This window comes from Oncorhynchus tshawytscha, linkage group LG01 (genome assembly GCF_018296145.1).
Source record: "Oncorhynchus tshawytscha isolate Ot180627B linkage group LG01, Otsh_v2.0, whole genome shotgun sequence".
NCBI lineage: Eukaryota > Metazoa > Chordata > Actinopteri > Salmoniformes > Salmonidae > Oncorhynchus > Oncorhynchus tshawytscha.
The window spans coordinates 90067284-90089474 of NC_056429.1; the positions used below are offsets into that span (position 1 = coordinate 90067284).

Genomic DNA, 22191 nt, shown 5'->3' on the forward strand with positions numbered 1-22191 from the left:
AATGACAAAGTGAAAACAGGATTTAGAATTTTTTGCAAATTTATTACAAATAAAAAAACAGATATCTTCTTTACATAAGTATTCAGACCCTTTGCTATGAGACTCGAAATTGGGTTCAGGTGCATCCTTTTTCCATTCATCATCCTTGAGATGTTTATACAACTTAATTGGAGCACCTGTGGTATATTCAATTGATTGAACATGATTTGGGCTCCTGAGTGGAGCAGTGGTCTAAGGCACTGCATCTCAGTGCAAGAGGCGTCACTACAGTCCTTGGTGCAATTCCAGGCTGTATAACATCCGGCCGTGATTGAGAGTCCCATAGGGCGGTGCACAATTGGCCCAGCGTTGTCGTCGTCCGGGTTTGGCCGGGGTAGGCCGTCATTGTAAATGAGAATTTGTTCTTAACTGACTTGCCTAAAACATTGGAAAGGCAAACACATGTCCCACCTGTCCCATAAGGTCCCATAGTTGACAGTTCATGTCAGAGTAAAAACCAAGCCATGAGGTCGAAGGAATTGTCCGTAGAGCTCAGAGACAAGATTGTGTCAAGGCACATATCTGGGGAAGGGTACCAAAACATTTCTGCAGCGTTGAAGGTCCCCAAGAAAACAGTGGCCTCCGACATTCTTAAATAGAAGAAGTTTGGAACCACCAAGACTCTTCCTAGTGGTGGCCGACCAGCCAAACTGAGAAATCGGGGGATTAGGGCCTTGGTCAGGGAGGTGACCAAGAACCCGATGGCCACTCTGACAGAGCTCTGGAGTTTTTCTGTTCAAATGGGAGAACCTTCCAGAAGGACAACCATCCCTGCAGCACTCCACCAATCAGGCTTTTATGGTAGAGTAGCCTGATGGAAGCCATCCTCAATAAAAGGCACGACAGCCCGCTTGGAGTTTTCCAAAAGGCACCTAAAAGACTCTCAGACCACGAGAAACAAGATTCTCTGGTCTGATGAAACCAAAATTGAACTCTTTGGCCTAAATGTCAAGAGTCACGTCTGGAGGACACCTGGCACCATCCCTACTGAGAAGCATGGTGGCAGCATCATGCTGTGGGGATGTTTTTCTGTGGCAGGGACTAGGGGACTAGTCAGGATCGAGGGAAAGATGAACAAATCAAAGTATAGAGAGATCCTTGATGAAAACCTGCTCAGGACCTCAGACTGAGGCAAAGGTTCACCGTCCAACAAGACAACGACCCTAAACACAAGGTCAAGACAACGCAGGAGTGGCCCAGCCAGAGCCCGGCAGCAACGCTCCCCATCCAACCTGACAGAGGTTTAGAGGATCTGCGGAGAAGAATGGGAGAAACTCCCAAAGTACAGGTGTGCCAAGCTTGTAGCTGTCACGTCACACCTGGACTCCATCACTTCACAGCCCCAAAAATGTCTTGGGGGGAGGGGGGACACAGGAAGTATGGCGAAGCCAGGTAGGAGACCTGCGCCAACTTCCTGTGCTTACCGGAGGGCGAGAGAGACCGGGCAGGCACCGTGTTATGCAGTGGATCGCACTGTGTCCGCAGTGCGGGTGCATAGCCCGGTGCGGTACATACCAGCTCCTCGTATCGGCCGGGCTAGAGTGAGCATCGAGCCAAGTGCCATGAAGCCGGCTCTACGCATCTGGTCTCCAGTGCGTCTCCTTGGGCCGGCTTACAAGGCACCAGCCTTGCGCACAGTGTCCCCGGTTCGCCTGCATAGCCCAGTGCGGGCTATTCCACCTCACCGCACTGGCAGGGCGACCGGGAGCATTCAACCAGGTAAGGTTGGGCAGGCTCGGTGCTCAAGAGCTCCAGTGCGCCTGCTCGGTCCGGTCTATCCGGTACCACCTCCACGCATCAGCCCTCTGGTGGCAGCTCCCCGCACTCGCACTGAGGTGCGTGTCCTCGGCCCAGTACCACCAGTGCCGGCACCACGCACCAGGCCTATAGTGTGCCTCGCCTGTCCGGCGCTGCCGGAGTCTCCCGCCTGTCCGGCGCTGCCAGAGCTTCTGCCCCTTAGTCCAGAGGCGCCAGAGCCCCTCCGTCCAGTGCTGCCGGAGCCTTCCTCCTCTCCAGCGCCGCCTGAGCTACCCGTCTGCCCAGCGCCGCCAGTCTGCCCAGCGCTACCAGTGCCGCCAGTCTGCCCAGTGCCGCCAGTCTGCCCAGCGCCGCCAGTCTGCAAGGAGCCAGTGCCGCCAGTCTGCAAGGAGCCGCCAGTGACCATAGTTTGCTTTGTATGTTCTATGTTTTGTTTGGTCAGGGTGTGATCTGAGTGGGCATTCTATGTTGGATGTCTTGTTTGTCTGTTTCTGTGTTTTTTGCCTGATATGGTTCTCAATCAGAGGCAGGTGTTAGTCATTGTCTCTGATTGGGAGCCATATTTAGGTAGCCTGTTTTGTGTTGGGTTTGTGGGTGATTGTTCCTGTCTTTGTGTTTGTTACACCAGATAAGGCTGTTTTTCACGGTTCTTGTTTTTGTATATTGTCATCTTTATTAAAGATGTATCAAAATAACCACGCTGCGTTTTGGTCCGCATCTCCTTCAACAGAAGAAAGCCGTGACAATGAGAACATACAACAATTATGAACCTCTTCTTACCTCTACTGCAATACCTCTAAGTTAGGAAATATGAACCATTATAGCCCCCTGGTATGCATACCACTGTATTTCATATCAAATAAAACATTAATTAATATGGCATGTATTGTGGATGGAACAAACTGAGTGAGATGTTTAACCTCTTCATATTGAACTATTGAATCTTCTGTCTAAGTTTCACACACTACAGAGCCGGTCTTGAATAGGATTCATACAGTACCCTTGTAGCTGAAGGGAATGTTTGATCCAGGCCCCATTGAATAGTTTTAACAAATTTATTTATATAGCCCTTCGTACATCATATCTCAAAATGCTGTACAGAAACCCAGCCTTTGATTTAGTCCTATTCTTTAACTTAGATTTTGGTTGAGATGGTGATGTGAATCCAACATATCAATGATCGGTGTGTTTACGGACATATTCAATCAATCCCTATACCAGTCTGCTGTTCCCACATGCTTCAAGAGGGCCACCATTGTTCCTGTTCCCAAGAAAGCTAAGGTAACTGAGCTAAACGACTACCGCCCCGTAGCACTCACTTCCGTCATCATGAAGTGCTTTGAGAGACTAGTCAAGGACCATATCACCTCCACCCTACCTGACACCCTAGACCCACTCCAATTTGCTTACCGCCCAAATAGGTCCACAGACGATGCAATCTCAACCACACTGCACACTGCCCTAACCCATCTGGACAAGAGGAATACCTATGTGAGAATGCTGTTCATCGACTACAGCTCGGCATTCAACACCATAGTACCCTCCAAGCTCGTCATCAAGCTCGAGACCCTGGGTCTCGACCCCGCCCTGTGAAACTGGGTACTGGACTTCCTGACGGGCCGCCCCCAGGTGGTGAGGGTAGGCAACAACATCTCCACCCCGCTGATCCTCAACACTGGGGCCCCACAAGGGTGCGTTCTGGGCCCTCTCCTGTACTCCCTGTTCACCCACGACTGCGTGGCCACGCACGCCTCCAACTCAATCATCAAGTTTGCGGACGACACAACAGTGGTAGGCTTGATTACCAACAACGACGAGACGGCCTACAGGGAGGAGGTGAGGGCCCTCGGAGTGTGGTGTCAGGAAAATAACCTCACACTCAACGTCAACAAAACTAAGGAGATGATTGTGGACTTCAGGAAACAGCAGAGGGAACACCCCCTATCCACATCGATGGAACAGTAGTGGAGAGGGTAGCAAGTTTTAAGTTCCTCGGCATACACATCACAGACAAACTGAATTGGTCCACTCACACAGACAGCATCGTGAAGAAGGCGCAGCAGCGCCTCTTCAACCTCAGGAGGCTGAAGAAATTCGGCTTGTCACCAAAAGCACTCACAAACTTCTACAGATGCACAATCGAGAGCATCCTGGCGGGCTGTATCACCGCCTGGTACGGCAACTGCTCCGCCCACAACCGTAAGGCTCTCCAGAGGGTAGTGAAGTCTGCACAACGCATCACCGGGGGCAAACTACCTGCCCTCCAGGACACCTACACCACCCGAAGTTACAGGAAGGCCATAAAGATCATCAAGGACATCAACCACCTGAGCCACTGCCTGTTCACCCCGCTATCATCCAGAAGGCGAGGTCAGTACAGGTGCATCAAAGCTGGGACCGAGAGACTGAAAAACAGCTTCTATCTCAAGGCCATCAGACTGTTAAACAGCCACCACTAACATTGAGTGGCTGCTGCCAACACACTGACACTGACACTGACTCAACTCCAGCCACTTTAATAATGGGAATTGATGGGAAATGTAAATATATCACTAGCCACTTTAAACAATGCTACCTTATATAATGTTACTTACCCTACATTATTCATCTCATATGCATACGTATATACTGTACTCTATATCATCGACTGCATCCTTATGTAATACATGTATCACTAGCCACTTTAACTATGCCACTTTGTTTACATACTCATCTCATATGTATATACTGTACTCGATACCATCTACTGTATCTTGCCTATGCTCCTCTGTACCATCACTCATTCATATATCCTTATGTACATATTCTTTATCCCCTTACACTGTGTATAAGACAGTAGTTTTGGAATTGTTAGTTAGATTACTTGTTGGTTATTACTGCATTGTCGGAACTAGAAGCACAAGCATTTCGCTACACTCGCATTAACATCTGCTAACCATGTGTATGTGACAAATAAAATTTGATTTGATTAGATTAGATTAATTTGTAGACATGCTAGAATTAAAGCCAGACTAAGTCAGTAGCACAGATGTAACTATCCAAGACATCCATACTGCTGGGTGTCAATCTGGCGTAGGATATAGGTAAGATCCCATTCAGTGATAAAGCTCTCTTTGCTCAGAAAGTTAGTGAGATGTCTTGGATTCAGGTAAGGGGACCTCTATAGCTTCTTTTCATTCGTCAGGAATAATGCCCTCTTGTAGAGATAAGTTAAGAACGCCAGCCAGTAGTCCACGCTCAATTCATTTGCAAACTCCTTTATTAGCAAACCCCGTTAAACCTTTCAGGTTTTCACCTTCTGTAGTTTTTTGTAGACTTCCCAGGGTTGGACCGTTGGAGCAGGACATGCTGGTAAAAAGGAGGGCAGCAGTGCTGGGTTGATGGGTGGTAGGGACTGTTTTACTTTTGATAGTGTTTTGTTTATTTAATTTGCTGTACCATGCCTATCGTCTGGTCTAAGACCCTCTTTGTGGAAGGTTTCCTCAGTTTGGGAGAGGAAGGCTAAGTCTTTGATATTCTTATGCCACTTGGCATAATGAAACAATATTCACTGTTACTTAACTACTGTATTGTTTAGTCTATATTAGGCTTTAAAAATTAATTATAGAATACAATAATGCTTCTATAATTGCCTCTTTGAGTTGCACAAAATATATAGGCTGTTCTTTAAATGAGTCACATTATACATTAACACCATGCACTTTAGAAGATCATTTCAATTGCCCTCCATTCAACAACAGGCATGATTCACCAGTTGTATTTCTCGGAATGAGAAGGCAACATGGTTTTGATGCCTCCCAGTGGAGTATTAGAGCAAACATTTGTTGCACTTCCCATCTCTCACAAGGTGAAACTGCAATGTCCACTGGCAATGATACCTCATACACAGATATTAGACTACCAGTAAAGTGTGATGGAGGGCCTTGAAAACACACATGGCTCTTATTTATCTCCAGTGTAGAAAACTCTCATTCACATTTTATATCCAAATTATTACAAACACCTCCTGCAAATAGAGATAAAATACAAAGCAATTCTGTTAAAGGTGGGAATACGCAAACACATGTTTTTGTTTCAGATCCCTGAACTACTACGAGCCAATGCTTAGTAAGATCAGAATTACCTTCTCTTTCAGGCTACATCAAGGCGTACCAAGGAGAACCCTAAAAAATAGAACAACCAACAAATTACAGAAAATGTGTGACAGAATTAAAGGCTCTGCAGCTTTAGAAGTAGGCAGCAATTGCCACTCTTCATATTTATTTTGGCAATTAAGAATACTTAAATTATGGGATATTTATAATGGAATACTGTATGTTAAATATATTTAAAATGACCTAAAACAACATATTGTGTAAAAGTGCTGAAGGCTGTGCCCAACAGAGTGATGATGATCTTGCATGGCATCAAAACATGTTCCAACATACACATACCAAGCCCACTTTTTCGGGTACTTGATAAAGAATTTAAGTAACCACTTATGTTACAAGAAACATGTGATATAACACATGACGTGTCATTCGTCCTCATTTACAAAGTCGCAATTTTTTAACCGGGGACAGTGGCTGTCTATGTGGCAAAGACACTAGGAAACGTACAATAAATGCTTCAATATTACTACCTCCATCTTTGAAAAATCAATGTAGCAACTCAGTTTTCCCCACCCTGCAGCCTGGCCAGCGTGAGTTGACAGTGACAGCAGCACGCTTGCGCAGTATGTCCACTGGCTCGGAGTCGGTGCTGAAGTTGGGCGGATGGAAGAAAAACACCGCCGATGGAGATTATAAGGCAGGATGCATCTTTACTGTGCGATTTAACAATCATCAACATAAAACACGTATAAATGAACCACTACAGAATACTGACAACCAGAATTAAAAGGGTAAGATTATGGATATTCTTCATTATTCTGTTAAATGTCCCACGAGCTAGCACTAGCCATGCTAGTTTCATAGCTAGCTCTTCATAGCTCTTCTTCGCAGCACAGAAAATGAGAGAACGGTCTAATGTTAGCTAGCTATACAGAAATTGGGGGTTATTCTTATTTTTGTTGATGCGACAATAAGGCACTATCGTAGTTTTCTATTAGTTTTGCATTATCATGCGGTGTCTTGCCAAGCAGAATCAGATTGTCTTTGCAGCTAATGTTACATGCAATGTTTTAGCTAGCTAGTTAGTGCAGAATCACAGCTGCAGATGCTTCGAATCACAGAGAACCACGCACAACACACAGCTGCAGGCAAGGACAGCTATGATGCGAATGTTTTAGCAAATTATGGCAAGCATGTGATATGCTGTTAAGTGTATTTAGTTAGCTAGTTCTAAAATGTACGATTTTACCACTGCTCACTAGCTAACTATGTCATACATTTCAATTGGCAGCGAGTCAGTTTATTTGGTATGGCTGAACTAGGCTACCGCTCCAGCCTGCCGTTTTCCATATGGAATATAAGGGGAGAATCTCAATTGGTTGTGAAGAGGGAACTTGGAAACATTAGAAGTCATTAGAAAGGACTCCTCCACTAGCACATCATCCGGCAAATTACCTTTACAGAGGTGGAATGCCAAACTACATGTGTAAAGTGGTAAAAATAAATGCGGAGGTGTGCTAGACATTTTATTAGATAAAACAAACCATAAGTAGCATATACTTTTTAAATGTGTATATGCTTTTCTCCTTAGAGGAAACAGCTGGCACTGTTTCCGCATGCTAACATTTTAGCATTTGTGGCACAAATCCAATTTAATTCATGGGACCAATATTAGCATTTTTTTCATGTATCATGTCCAAATCATCCGAAAGTACACTACATGACCAAAAGTATGTAGAAACCTGCTCTTCGAACATCTCATTCCAAAATCATGTGCATTAATATGGAATTGGTCCCCAAATTGCTGCTATAAAAGCTTCCACTTGTCTGGGAATGCTTTCCACTAGATGTTGGAACATTGCTGCAGGGACTTGCTTCCATTCAGCCGCAAGAGCATTAGTGAGGTTGGGCACTGATGTTGGGCGATTAGGCCTGGCTTTCCAATTCATCCCAAATGTGTTTGATGGTCTTCCACACCGATCTCAACAAACCAACTATGTATGGACCTCACTTTGTCATGCTGAAACAGGAAAGGGCCTTCCCCAAACTTTTGTCACAATGTTGGAAGCACAGAATCGTCTAGAATGTCATTGTATGCTGTAGTGTTAAGATTTCCCTTCACTGGAACTAAGGGGCCTAGCCCGAACCATGAGAAACAGCCCCAGACCATTATTCCTCCTCCACCAAACTGTACAGTTGGCACAATGTTTTGGGGCAGGTAGTGTTCTCCTGGCATCCCCCAAACTGAGATTTGTCAAACGGACTGCCAGATGATGAAGCGTGATTCATCAATCCAGAGAACACGTTTTCACTGCTCCAGAGACCAATGACAGTGAGCTTTACACCACACCAGCCGACGCTTGGCATTGTGCATGGTAATCTTAGGCTTGTGTGTGGCTGCTCAGCCATGGAAACCACACAGGCTTACAGAATGGGATGCAACCTCCGCACAAGAACTGTACTTCAGGAACCTAATGAAATGACATCGCAGCTGAGGTGTTGTTGCTCCTAGACAATTCACAATAACAGCACTTACAGTTGACCGGGGCAGCTCTAGCAGGGTAGAAATCTGACTGACTTGTTGCAAAGGTGGCATCCTATGACGGTGCCATGTTGAATTCACTGAGCTTTTCAGTAAGGCCATTCTACTGCCAAAGAGGTCCATACAGAAATGGTTTGTTGAGATCGTTTTGGAAAACCATCTAACACATTTGGGATGATATAATATGTGTATCTTACGTTGATTGTGAAGCTCCCGAGTGGCGCAGTGGACTAAGGCACTGCATCTCAGTGCTAGAGTAACACACCCTGCATCTCAGTGCTATAGACACCCTTGTTCGATTCCAGGCTGTTTCACAACGGCCATGATTGCGAGTCCCATGGGGCGGCGCACAATTGGCCCAGCGTCATCCGGGTTTGGCCGATGTAGGCCGTCATTGTAAATAGTAATTTGATCTTAACTGACTTGCCTAGTATAATTTAGGTGAAGTATCTCTTTAACAAATTGACAATTGAATTAGATAGAGCACTAGCCTAATCTTTGTATCGGAGCCATTATGGCGACTGTGACCGCATGGGCAGCGACATTGAGGCTACCTCCATTTTTTTTAAAGTAGATTTGTGCATTTGAAAAAAGTATAAAGCTAATATTAGTGATTTACCTCCACCTGCAGTGCTGGAAACCTGAAACAAATCTTCTGTATCAGTCATTTACTGTGGCCACTAGATGTCGGTAATATAGCTCAAAGCCATTTACTATCTAGGCAAACCAATTTAAAGAAGGCAATGCTACGATCATTGACTGATCAAACCAAACCATAAGAATTAGAGGTTGACCGATTATGATTTTTTTCAATGCCGATTATTGGAGGCCCAAAAAAGCCGATGCCGATTAATCTGACGATTTAAAAAAAAAAAATTTTTTTTATTTGTAATAATGACAATTACAACAATACTGAATGAACACTTATTTTAACTTAATATAATACATCAATTAAATCTATTTAGCCTCAAGTAAATAATGAAACATGTTCAATTTGGTTTAAATAATGCAAAAACAAAGTGTTTGAGAAGAAAGTAATATTTGCCAATATGCTATATGTGCCATGTAAAAATGTGTGCCATATAAAATATTTGCCATGCAAAAAAGCTAACGTTTAAGTTCCTTGCTCAGAACATGAGAACATATGAAAGTTGGTGGTTCCTTTTAACACGAGACTTCAATATTCCAATGTAAGAGGTTTTAGGTCGTAGTTAATATAGTATTTATAGGACTATTTCTCTCTATACCATTTGTATTTCATATACCTTTGACTATTGGATGTTCTTATAGGCACTTTAGTATTGCCAGTGTAACAGTATAGCTTCTGTCCCTCTCCTCGCCCCTACCTGGGCTCGAACCAGGAACACAACAACAGCCACACTCGAAGCATCGTGCTCCACAAAAGCGCAAGGGGAATAACTACTCCAAATCTAAAAGCGAGTGACGTTTGAAATGGTATTAGCGCACACCCAGCTAACTAGCTAGCCATTTCACATTGGTTACACCAGCCATTAGGCTGATAGGCTTGAAGTCATAAACAGCGCTGTGCTTGCAAAGAGCTGCTGGCAAAACGCACGAAAGTGCTGTTTGAATGAATGATTATGGCCTGCTGCTGCTCAGTCAGACTGCTCTATCAAATCAGACTTAATTATAACATAATAACACACAGAAATACGAGCCTTTGGTCGTTAATATGGTCGAATCAGGAAACTATCATTTCGAAAACAAAACGTTTATCATTTCAGTGAAATACGGAACCGTTCGGTATTTTATCTAACGGGTGGCATCCCTAAGTCTAAATATTCTTATTACACTGCACAACCTTCAATGTTATGTCATAATTACGTAAAATTCTGGCCAATTAGTTCGAAAATGAGCCAGGCAGCCCAACCTGTTGCATATACCCCGACTCTGCGTGCAATGAACGCAAGAGAAATGACACAATTTCACCTGGTTAATATTGCCTGCTAAACTGGATTAGTAGTTGACTAATGATTATGATTGATTGTTTTTATAAGATAAGTTTAATGCTAGCTAGCAATCTACTGCATTCGCGCAACAGGCAGGCTCCTCGTGGAGTGCAATGGTTAGAGCATTGGACTAGTTAACTGTGCGGTTGCAACTGTACGGTTGCAAGATTGGATCCCCTGAGCTGACAAGGTGAAAATCTGTTGTTCTGCCCCTGAACAAGGCAGTTAACCCACCGTTCCTAGGCCACCATTGAAAATAAGAACGTGTTCTTAACTGACTTGCCTAGTTAAATAAAAAAAAAATGTATTTTTAAAAAAAAAAATCTATATTTAAAAATCTGAAATCGGCGCACAAAAATAACGATTTCCGATTGTTATGGAAACCTGAAATCGGCCTTAATTAAATCGGCCATTCCGATTAATCGGTCGACCGCTAATGCAGACTGAATGCAAGTGTCTGGAGGAACAACAAATGCACTCCTTGAGTGACAGGGGGTAAGGCTCAGTCTGTGTGTAAAGAATCATGGAGACAGAGAGAGCGGAGAGAGATGACTCAAGTAGAGAACTATAAAAATGGACGTTACACACAGCGTATGACATTTTACAAACCAAACATTCAAATACCTCTGTAGAAGGTAAAGTAAAAACCCAAACTGGCCCATGCATTAATACTGGTATATCGTAAAATACCGGCCAGCCCTACGTGATATTACGTGCTGCTAAAATCATTTACTTACATCATGGTAGTTTTAGAGACAGATACCATGTAGTTATAGAATATAACATTATTACCCAATAGAAGTACTGTATTTACAGGATAACACATCCTTATAGTAGCCTTATAGCATAACACATCCTCATAGCATAACACATCCTTATAGCATAACACATCCTTATAGTAGCCTTATAGCATAACACATCCTTATAGCATAACACATCCTTATAGTAGCCTTATAGCATAACACATCCTTATAGTAGCCTTATAGCATAACACATCCTTATAGCATAACACATCCTTATAGCATAACACATCCTTATAGTAGCCTTATAGCATAACACATCCTTATAGTAGCCTTATAGCATAACACATCCTTATAGTAGCCTTATAGCATAACACATCCTTATAGTAGCCCATCTCCGCATTGAGTTTTTATTGAGCACCGCTTCCCATCGCTGAAGTTGGAGACTTTTATCTCCCTCACCAACTTCAAACATCAGCTATCTGAGCAGCTAACCGATCGCTGCTGCTGTACATAGTCTATTGGTAAATAGCCCACCCATTTTCACCTACCTCATCCCCATACTGTTTTTATTTATTTACTTGCTCTTTTGCACACCAATATCTCTACCTGTACATGACCATCTGATCATTTATCACTCCAGTGTTAATCTGCATGTTTGGTTCCAACCGCGGTGTCTTTGTGAGACGGAGAGTAGGTGAACGGAGGATCTTCGTATGTGTGGTTCCTACCATGAAGCATGAAGGAAGAGGTGTGGGGGTGCTTTGCTGTTGACACTGTCTGTGATTTACTTAGAATTCAAGGCACACTTATCTAGTATGGCTACCACAGCATCCTGCAGCAATACACCATCCCATCTGGTTTGCGCTTAGTGTGACTGTCATTTGTTTTTCAACTGGACAATGACCCAAAACACACCTCCAGGCTGTGTAAAGGCTATTTTACCAAGAAGGAGAGTGATGGAGTGCTGCATCAAATGACCTGGCCTCCACAATCATCCGACCTCAACCCAATTGAGATGGTTTGGGATCAGTTGGACTACAGAGTGAAGGAAAAGCAGCCAAAAAATGCTCAGCATATGTGGGAACTCCTTCAAGAATGTTGGATAAGCATTCCAGGTGACTACCTCATGAAGCTGGTTGAGAGAATGCCAAGAGTATGCAATGCTGTCAAGGCAAACAATGGCTACCGTGAAGAATCTCAAATAACTGTTATTTAATAGTTTTGATGTCTTCATTATTATTCTACAATGTAGAAAATAGTAAAAAATAAAGAACAACCCTTGAATGAGTAGGTGTGTCCAAACTTTTGACTGGTACTGTATGTCTATTTTTTGTTTATTGGATAGGACCTGAAGTATAGAGGAGAGGGTGCTGAAATAGCAGTGGGCCAGATTGGAGGGTACTATACAGAGGATCAGAAATAGCAGTGGGACAGATTGAAATTCCTAGGCCAGTAGACACTTTTTCCTGACAGAGTTAACTTTGACTTGTAAGTATATGGAATAAAGTGTTTATTGTGAACCTCCTGATCCTCTGTATAGTACCCTGCCTTGCTGAGGTCTGTCAGTGGCTCTCCCCAGGCCATGTTAGGAACCAGATGAGAAAGGATCTCTGTAGTTGTCATGGATATGACCATCTAGACCTCTTCAGTCATGTGTTTGCAGTAGTTCTGCAGTATAGGCCCAGGCTATAGCTAGCCTAAAACTGTGAAACACAACTCGCATGTGAGCACAGTCACTTTTGAAAACTGTTAGACTATTGCCTCCATTATGCACAGTTTCATTTTTGGAGGTGTCGAATAAGAGACCAACCAGGATTTGTGGTGGAGTTCATCAACACAGAGTGAAAAGTAGGCCTAATGCAGGGGTGGCAAACTCAAATCCTGGAGGGCCATGTTTCCACTTTTTATTTAATTTTTAATTTTTAACCAATTAAGACCTAGACTACTAGGTGAAGGGAGTTCCTAACTAATCAATGACCTTAATTAATCAATCGCCTGCAAACACATGGTCCTCCAGGAATTGAGTTTGACACTCCTGGCCTAATGGTCAAAGGTTAATATAAACCTACTATCTGTCTGTACAATATTACTATGCACTGTATTTCTGTTCTTTTTCTCAGATGGTATATTTTTGCTCCCCTTGCACGCAACACTGCAAATGGTCCACCCACTGAGTCCCTGAGCTCTGCTGAGACCCAGGGTGGAGACTGCTGTCCTCCTCATCCCTCCTCACCACCTGGCCCTCCATCAGTGATGGTGAGAACAACAATACTACTCTGTAGACACACCCTAGTGCTTTACTTCTGAACCCACCCAAGTTCAACCAACCATTTACCTCAGCGCCATGACTCTCCTGCCGTGTCTGTCTGTGGAAACAACGGACTAATTCTCATGGTAGGTTACTTAGGGCAGAGTTCCATGTCCTTATAGTAGTGAATGTGAATGCTAAGTTTCATCCTACATATATCTGTCCACCATTTAAGGAAATTCAGTATGCTCCTATTTGAATTCTCAAAATTCTATTCAGCTGTATGCATCTGACAGACTCCTATAAATTGCTCTGGAATAGTGCATTATGGGTAGAAACTGGAGAGTGGCAGGAGGGCCGGGACCCTTGGAGGCTGCTTTAGATCGGACCTATTATTTGAGCCTACAGTACTCTATTAAGCCTACATTACCCTGCTAAGCCTATTAACCATATTAAGCCTACATTACCCTGCTAAGCCTATTAACCCTATTAAGCCTACATTACCCTGCTAAGCCTATTAAGCCTACATTACCCTGCTAAGCCTATTAACCCTATTAAGCCTACATTACCCTGCTAAGCCTATTAACCCTATTAAGCCTACATTACCTTGCTAAGCCTATTGAGTCTACATTACCTTGCTAAGCCTATTGAGTCTACATTACCTTGCTAAGCCTATTGAGTCTACATTACCTTGCTAAGCCTATTGAGTCTACATTACCCTGCTAGCCCAATTATGCCTATAGTGCCCTACTAACCATATTAAGCCAACATTAACCTACTAGCCCCATTTTTAAGCCTTCATTACCTCAAATGTAAGATGCAGGCCTGGCTAGGATCACCAGCTGTTAATAATGAGTAAATTAACTGTAGATTTAAAAAAAAAAATCATATTTGCCATTGAACAAAATAATTTGTGCTGCTATGAGTGACCAGTACTGAGAGCACACTATTAAGGAATGGCAACCACAAAATGCTTTCTGGATCTTCCCACTGAAACAACCAACCAAGGCCCATTGAGGAAAGTAAGTCCAATATCACTCCTCTGCTGTATTTTGTACTTAGAGCTGGGCGATATGGACAACAAATGTACCCTTTTGTTTTTGCGATAACTATAATTCAGCAATAATTTACAATACAATTTTTTTTGGGGGGGGGGTGCTTAAGCTGGGCAATATGGACAACAAAAATATATTGTGATAAAGGTTACTATTTGACTCGATAACAATGCAACGATATAACAATCAGTATTTTAATGGACCGTTACCTTACATTAGCGGCAGGGCTCAAGACAAAAGTTTTCAGTGCCAAGTAAGAAAACAGATGGTAGCCTCAAAGTTAGCTATTTCATGTAACATATCCAGGGAAATCAGGATTGCCAACCTCTTTGTCGTTATTGGCCTAAAGGCTGTTTTATTCACCACCTGAAGAAGGGGGAACTCAACACTTATCTAGACTGCTAACTCTGAATATGATATTGTTGCTGTACAGACATGTAGGCTAATTGATTAATCAATCAGGAAATGTAGGCTAATGTCCTACAAAAACATTGTAGGACTGCATCTCTCCCTACACTGTGTGCACAAGGGGAGGGGGAGTGAGAGTAGCTCTCACACAGCAGCGAAACAGGCACAGGCAGATACTCTCATAGCAGGAATCAACATAATGCACAAGTTATTACTTTTGACCAAATAATGGTTTTCGAAAAATCTATAAGAATGTTGTGTACGAAAATCACTCAAACTTTTGCGACGTACGCAAAATGAGGAAGGCAATGTTAGTGTCGGTAATTTTCTCTTTATCGTCCTATAGCAAGATCAAAGACAGTACATTTCCCAAATGGCTAATGAAATATAAATTCTCCTCACTGTAGTTTGACAGTAGAAATACAGTAAAAAAATTAATCCTGGCCAAAATGTGATTGAGTTGCAGAATGAAAAGGAGGTTCTTTGGCTAAGCCTATATTTGTGTTTCCATATGGAGAGTTTATTTGCATTTCTTTTCAGTGGCGTGGACGTGTCCCCAGCTAGAACAAAGGTGTTTGTCACTGTATTTTGCATCAATGTGCATGTTTTCCACCGGTGGAAGGTGAATAAACCGATGGCTGCTCAAGTGGTCAACTCAGGATTTGCATATTTGGCCTATTGGTCCATGTGTCATCATGGATGTTAAAGTTTAGGCTACTCAGAGAGACAGGGAACCTCCTCACTGATCATTGATAGTGTCCATAAATAAGGAGCAAAAGTTGAATGATGACTTTGCAGGTAAGATGATCCTTTATTTAATAGTTTTTGGATTCAAAAGAAAAGTTTAAAAGTAGTGAAGTAGAATCGCAGGAGAGATTAAATGAGGGCAGAGAGGAAATATATTTTTAAATGTTAGCCTAAATATATATTCTCTATTAATACTTGGTGCTCGTGCTCCACACCCAGATTATGATTATTATAATTATAATCTGTTCTTTGGGATTGATTTGAAACAAGCATTATTGTACCATTCAGCACCAGGATGTTAATAATAGTGGTGATTGTACCAGAATGTTTTCATTGTTGGCTCACATCTTTTTACGTTTGCTCATCTTATTTACTAGGGATGTTCCCAATAGGCTCCTATTTTTTTTGGTTGATTGACCGAATGTGCTTGATAGGAAGTAAAACATTTGACTTAGTATCCTACTTTTGTTGGCTCTCACAATGGAGATATTCAAATCAAATCGTATTTGTCACATGCGCCGAATACAACAGGTGTAGGTAGACCTTACCGTGAAATGCTTACTTACAATCCCTTAACCAACAATGCAGTCCAAGAAATAGAGTATAAACATTTTTTACTGAATAAACTAATGTCAAATAAAATAAAATATATATATATATTTTTTTATCAATCAAGAAGTAACACAATAAATGTACATAACAATTACAAGGCTATATACAGGGGGTACTGGTACCAAGTCAATGTGCGGGGGTACAGGTTAGTGGAGGTAATTTGTAAAGTCACTATGTATAGATGATAAACAGTGAGTCGCAGCAATGTAAAAACAAATGGGGGGGGGTCAGTCAATGTAAATAGTCTGGGTGGATTCATATTTCAGGAGTCTTGTGGCTTGGGGGTAGAAGCTGTTAAGAAGCCGTTTGATTCTAGACTTGGCGTTCCAGTACCACTTGCCACGAGGTAGCCCATAGAACAGTCTATGACTTTGGGGACTGGAGTTGTTAACTTTTTGGGCTTCCTCTGACACCGCCTAGTATACAGTGCCTTGCGAAAGTATTCGGCCCCCTTGAACTTTGCGACCTTTTGCCACATTTCAGGCTTCAAACATAAAGATATAAAACTGTATTTTTTTTGTGAAGAATCAACAACAAGTGGGACACAATCATGAAGTGGAACGACATTTATTGGATATTTCAAACTTTTTTAACAAATCAAAAACTGAAAAATTGGGCGTGCAAAATTATTCAGCCCCCTTAAGTTAATACTTTGTAGCGCCACCTTTTGCTGCGATTACAGCTGTAAGTCGCTTGGGGTATGTCTCTATCAGTTTTGCACATCGAGAGACTGAAATTTTCCCATTCCTCCTTGCAAAACAGCTCGAGCTCAGTGAGGTTGGATGGAGAGCATTTGTGAACAGCAGTTTTCAGTTCTTTCCACAGATTCTCGATTGGATTCAGGTCTGGACTTTTACTTGGCCATTCTAACACCTGGATATGTTTATTTTTGAACCATTCCATTGTAGATTTTGCTTTATGTTTTGGATCATTGTCTTGTTGGAAGACAAATCTCCGTCCCAGTCTCAGGTCTTTTGCAGACTCCATCAGGTTTTCTTCCAGAATGGTCCTGTATTTGGCTCCATCCGTCTTCCCATCAATTTTAACCATCTTCCCTGTCCCTGCTGAAGAAAAGCAGGCCCAAACCATGATGCTGCCACCACCGTGTTTGACAGTGGGGATGGTGTGTTCAGGGTGATGAGCTGTGTTGCTTTTACGCCAAACATAACGTTTTGCATTGTTGCCAAGAAGTTCAATTTTGGTTTCATCTGACCAGAGCACCTTCTTCCACATGTTTGGTGTGTCTCCCAGGTGGCTTGTGGCAAACTTTAAACAACACTTTTTATGGATATCTTTAAGAAATGGCTTTCTTCTTGCCACTCTTCCATAAAGGCCAGATTTGTGCAATATACGACTGATTGTTGTCCTATGGACAGAGTCTCCCACCTCAGCTGTAGATCTCTGCAGTTCATCGAGAGTGATCATGGGCCTCTTGGCTGCATCTCTGATCAGTCTTCTCCTTGTATGAGCTGAAAATTTAGAGGGACGGCCAGGTCTTGGTAGATTTGCAGTGGTCTGATACTCCTTCCATTTCAATATTATCGCTTGCACAGTGCTCCTTGGGATGTTTAAAGCTTGGTAAATCTTTTTGTATCCAAATCCGGCTTTAAACTTCTTCACAACAGTATCTCGGACCTGCCTGGTGTGTTCCTTGTTCTTCATGATGCTCTCTGCGCTTTTAACGGACCTCTGAGATTATCACAGTGCAGGTGCATTTATACGGAGACTTGATTACACACAGGTGGATTGTATTTATCATCATTAGTCATTTAGGTCAACATTGGATCATTCAGAGATCCTCACTGAACTTCTGGAGAGAGTTTGCTGCACTGAAAGTAAAGGGGCTGAATAATTTTGCACGCCCAATTTTTCAGTTTTTGATTTGTTAAAAAAGTTTGAAATATCCAATAAATGTCGTTCCACTTCATGATTGTGTCCCACTTGTTGTTGATTCTTCACAAAAAAATACAGTTTTATATCTTTATGTTTGAAGCCTGAAATGTGTCAAAAGGTCGCAAAGTTCAAGGAGGCCGAATACAGTGCCTTGTGAAAGTATATGTCCTGGATGTCAGGAAGCTTGCCCCCCCCCCAGTGATGTACAGGGCCATACGCACTACCCTCTGTAGTGCCTTAGATGCCGAGCAGTTGCAATACTAGGCGGTGATGCAACCGGTCAGGATGCTCTCGATGGTGCAGCTGTAGACCTTTGGAACTCATGCCAAGTCTTTTCAGTCTCCTGAGGAGGAATAGGTTTTGTGGTGCCCTCTTCACAGCTGTCTTGGTGTGTTTGAACCAACTTAGTTTGTTGGTGATGTGGACACCAAGGAACTTGAAACTTTGACCTGCTCCACTACAACCCCGACGATGTTAATGTTCGGCCCTCCTTTTCCTATAGTCCACAATCAGCTCCTTCGTCTTGCTCATATTGAGAGCGAGGTTGTTGTCCTGGCACCACACTGCCAGGTCTTATCGTTGTCGGTTATCAGGCCTACCACTGTTGTGTCGTCAGCAAATTGAATGATGGTGTTGGAGTCGTGCTTGGCCATGCAGTCGTGGGTGAACAGGGAGTACAGGAGGGGACTAAGCCCAAGTGTTAAGGACCAGCGTGGCAGATGTGTTGTTATCTACCCTTACCACCTGGGGGCGACCCGTCAGGAAGTCCAGGATCAAGTTGCAGATGGAGGTGTTTAGTCCCAGGGTCCTTAGCTTAGTGATGAGCTTTGTGGGCACTATGGTGTTGAACGCTGAGCTGTAGTCAATTTCACACAGCTATTGCGCTGCAACCTTTTAGGCTAGCTTGTTTTCTTCCCCATTACTCACATATAGGCCTAGTAGGCTATAGAGCCCTCAAACTACACCTTGGAATTCGAAGCCAGTTCCACTGCATTTTTTTCATTGTTCCCCTCTAATCAGGGTCTGATTTAGACCTGGGACACCAGGTGGGTGCAATTCATTATCAGGTTGGCTCCGGACTTCGTAGGGTAAGTACTGAAAACCCTTTATCCACATATAGACCTAGTAAGCTATATAACCTTTACTCACATATAGACCTAGTAGGCTATAGACCTTCTAGTCACATACAGGCCTTGTAAGCTATATAACCTTTACTCACATATAGACCTAGCAAGCTATACACCCTTTACTCACATGTAGGCCTAGTAAGCTATACACCCTTTACTCACATATAGACCTAGTAGGCTATATAACCTTTACTCACATGTAGGCTATATAACCTTTACTCACATGTAGACCTAGTAGGCTATACACCCTTTACTCACACATAGACCTAGTAGGCTATATAACCTTTACTCACATACAGGCTTAGTAAACTCTAGACAGTACCTCCTAGTCTTTGTGGAAATACAGAACATTATTCTTTGCTCATGGTCACGTCTTTGCATGTGGAGGTAGTGACAATGATATACTTACATTCTTATAGTTACTTGCCTAGTGTAATTTAGGTGAACAGCCTGGAAAGCCAGGATTCGAACCAGGGACTGTAGTGACGCCTCTTGCACTGAGATGCAGTGCCTTAGACCGTTGTGTGTAACTATTTAACTGTACTGGAATGCTTAAAAGGCCGCTAAAATGTTCAATATCGGTTATCGGTATCGGGTTTTTTTTGGGGCAAGGAAAATATTGGTTATCGGTATCTGCCAAAAATGTGAGATCAGTGCATCACTATCCCTAACCAATGTTGTGATATTCATCCATCTATTAGGAAGATAGGATTGTCCCTAACCAACTTGTTTGGGTTTCCTCCACAGCCCCGAAGTTTAAGCGGAGTTGACATGAGAAAACGGCAGCAGCCACACATTGAAGGACGTCCCCAGGCGCCTGGCCACCCACGACCCAACAACTGCTGCATGTGCTGGTGTGGTTGTTGTAAATGCCTCTGGTACGTCTGTCCCCATGTCTCCTCCATTTTCAATAGGTCATGGTTCTCCAAATAACCTGAAGTCCCTGCTATAGACTGAATAAGAAACATTACTTTCATGACCACATCCCTTTCAACCTCACTCTAAAAATGTTTTGATGTAAGTGGGGGAAGAGTAGTGTAAACCAGAGGGAGTTGTCCCCCCTTTAAGTCAAAATGACCAATATTCATACATTATTGCCTTTATCCACCTAGTATTTAGGCCAATCACATTGTGTAGAGATCAAGGTAATGAATGCTGAAATACTGTAGGTCTTTTTTCCCCTCAGTGTTTTCAGTACTATGGGTGCATAAACAATGTTTCAGACCAATTATCTGCTGCATGGGGAAAGAATTTAATAAGACACTCTCATATACTACTGCTTACTAGGGCCAGGAATTGCCAGGGCCCTCACGATACGATATTATCGCTCTACTTAGGTGCCGATACGATACTCACGGTACTGTATGTATTGTTATTCATACGATTCTATATGTTGCGACTTTTACGATTCTATGTACAGTACCAGTCAAAAGTTTAACTATTTTCTACATTGTAGAATAATAGTGAAGAGTATGAAATAACACATATGGAATCATATAGTAACCAAAAAAGTGTTAAACAAATCAAAAAATATATTTTAGATTCTTCGAAGTTCCACCCTTTGCCTTGATGACAGATTTGCACACTCTCGCCATTCTCTCAACCAGCTTCACCTGGAATGCTTTTCCAACCGCCTTGAAGGAGTTCCCACATATGCTGAGCTATCCAGCTTCATTCTGCGGTCCAACTCATCCCAAACCATTTTTTTTTTTTTTATTGTTATTATTTTTTAAACTTGACCCTTTTTCTCCCCAGTTTTGTGGTATCCAATTGTTTTAGTAGCGACTATCTTGTCTCATCGCTACAACTCTCATACGGGCTCGGGAGAAACGAAGGTTGAAAGTCATGCGTCCTCCGATACACAACCCAACCAAGCCGCACTGCTTCTTAACCTCTAGTGACACCCCATCCCGTGAACGGGACCGTTGTCATCATCTGACACTAATTAGCATAACGCAACGGACATAAATATTCCTAGAAAATATTCCTATTCATGAAAATCACAAAGGAAATATATTGAGACACAGCTTAGCCTTTTGTTAATCACCCTGTCATCTCAGATTTTCAAAATATGCTTTACAGCCAAAGCTAGACAAGCATTTGTGTAAGTTTATCGATAGCCTAGCATAGCATTTTGTCCAGCTAGCAGCAGGTAACTTGGTCACGGAAATCAGAAAAGCAATCAAATTAAATCGTTTACCTTTAAGGAGCTTCGGATGTTTTCACTCACGAGACTCCCAGTTAGATAGCAAATGTTCCTTTTTTCCAAAAATATTATTTTTGTAGGCGAAATTTGTTCTTCACGTTTGGCTGAGAAATCGCCCGGAAATTGCAGTCACGAAAACGCCGAAAAATATTCCAAATTAGCTCTTTAGTATCGACAGAAACATTGTTTATAATCAATCCTCAAGGTGTTTTTCACATTCGATTTTTGGAAAATACTGTGTGTTATTAGGGATGTAGAGATCAAGGTAATAACGAAAGGTTAACACAGCGCGCATCCAACCCGGAAGCCATCCGCACCAATGTGTCGGAGGAAGCACACTGCGCACGGCCTGCCACAGGAGTCGCTGGTGCGCGATGAGACAAGGACATCCCTACCGGCCTAGCCGTTCCTAACCCGGACGACGCTAGGCCAAATGTGCATCGCCCCACGGACCATCAGAGCCTGGGCGCGAACCCAGAGTCTCTGATGGCACAGCTGGCACTGCAGTACAGTGCCCTTAACCACTGCGCCACCCGGGAGGCCATCCCAAACCATCTTAATTGGGTTCAGGTCGGTTGATTGTGGAGGCCAGGTCATCTGATGCAGCACTCCATCACTCTCCTTGGTCAAAAAGCCCTTACACAGCCTGGAGGTGTGTTGGGTCATTGTCCTGTTGAAAAACAAATGACAGTTCCACTAAGCGCAAACCAGATGGGATGGCGTATTGCTGCAGAATGCTGTGGTAGTCATGC

General features: G+C 42.9%; 1 protein-coding gene across 3 annotated transcripts in view; it reads left to right on the forward strand.

Annotated features, from left to right (window-relative positions):
- The first annotated feature begins 6493 nt into the window (after positions 1-6493).
- Positions 6494-22191, forward strand: part of LOC112234620 (regulator of G-protein signaling 17) — a 30475-nt gene continuing 14777 nt past the window's right edge. Inside the window, exons 1-3 of one of the 3 annotated variants that reach the window (XM_024402848.2) lie at positions 6494-6679; positions 13264-13537; positions 19981-20111. In XM_024402848.2, the coding sequence (XP_024258616.1) occupies positions 13535-13537; positions 19981-20111 (134 nt within the window). In that variant the 5' untranslated portion in view covers positions 6494-6679; positions 13264-13534. Of the gene's footprint in view, positions 6680-13263; positions 13538-18888; positions 19195-19980; positions 20112-22191 lie in introns of those variants that run through there. The other 2 variants (XM_024402847.2, XM_024402849.2) reach the window with 2 other exon arrangements.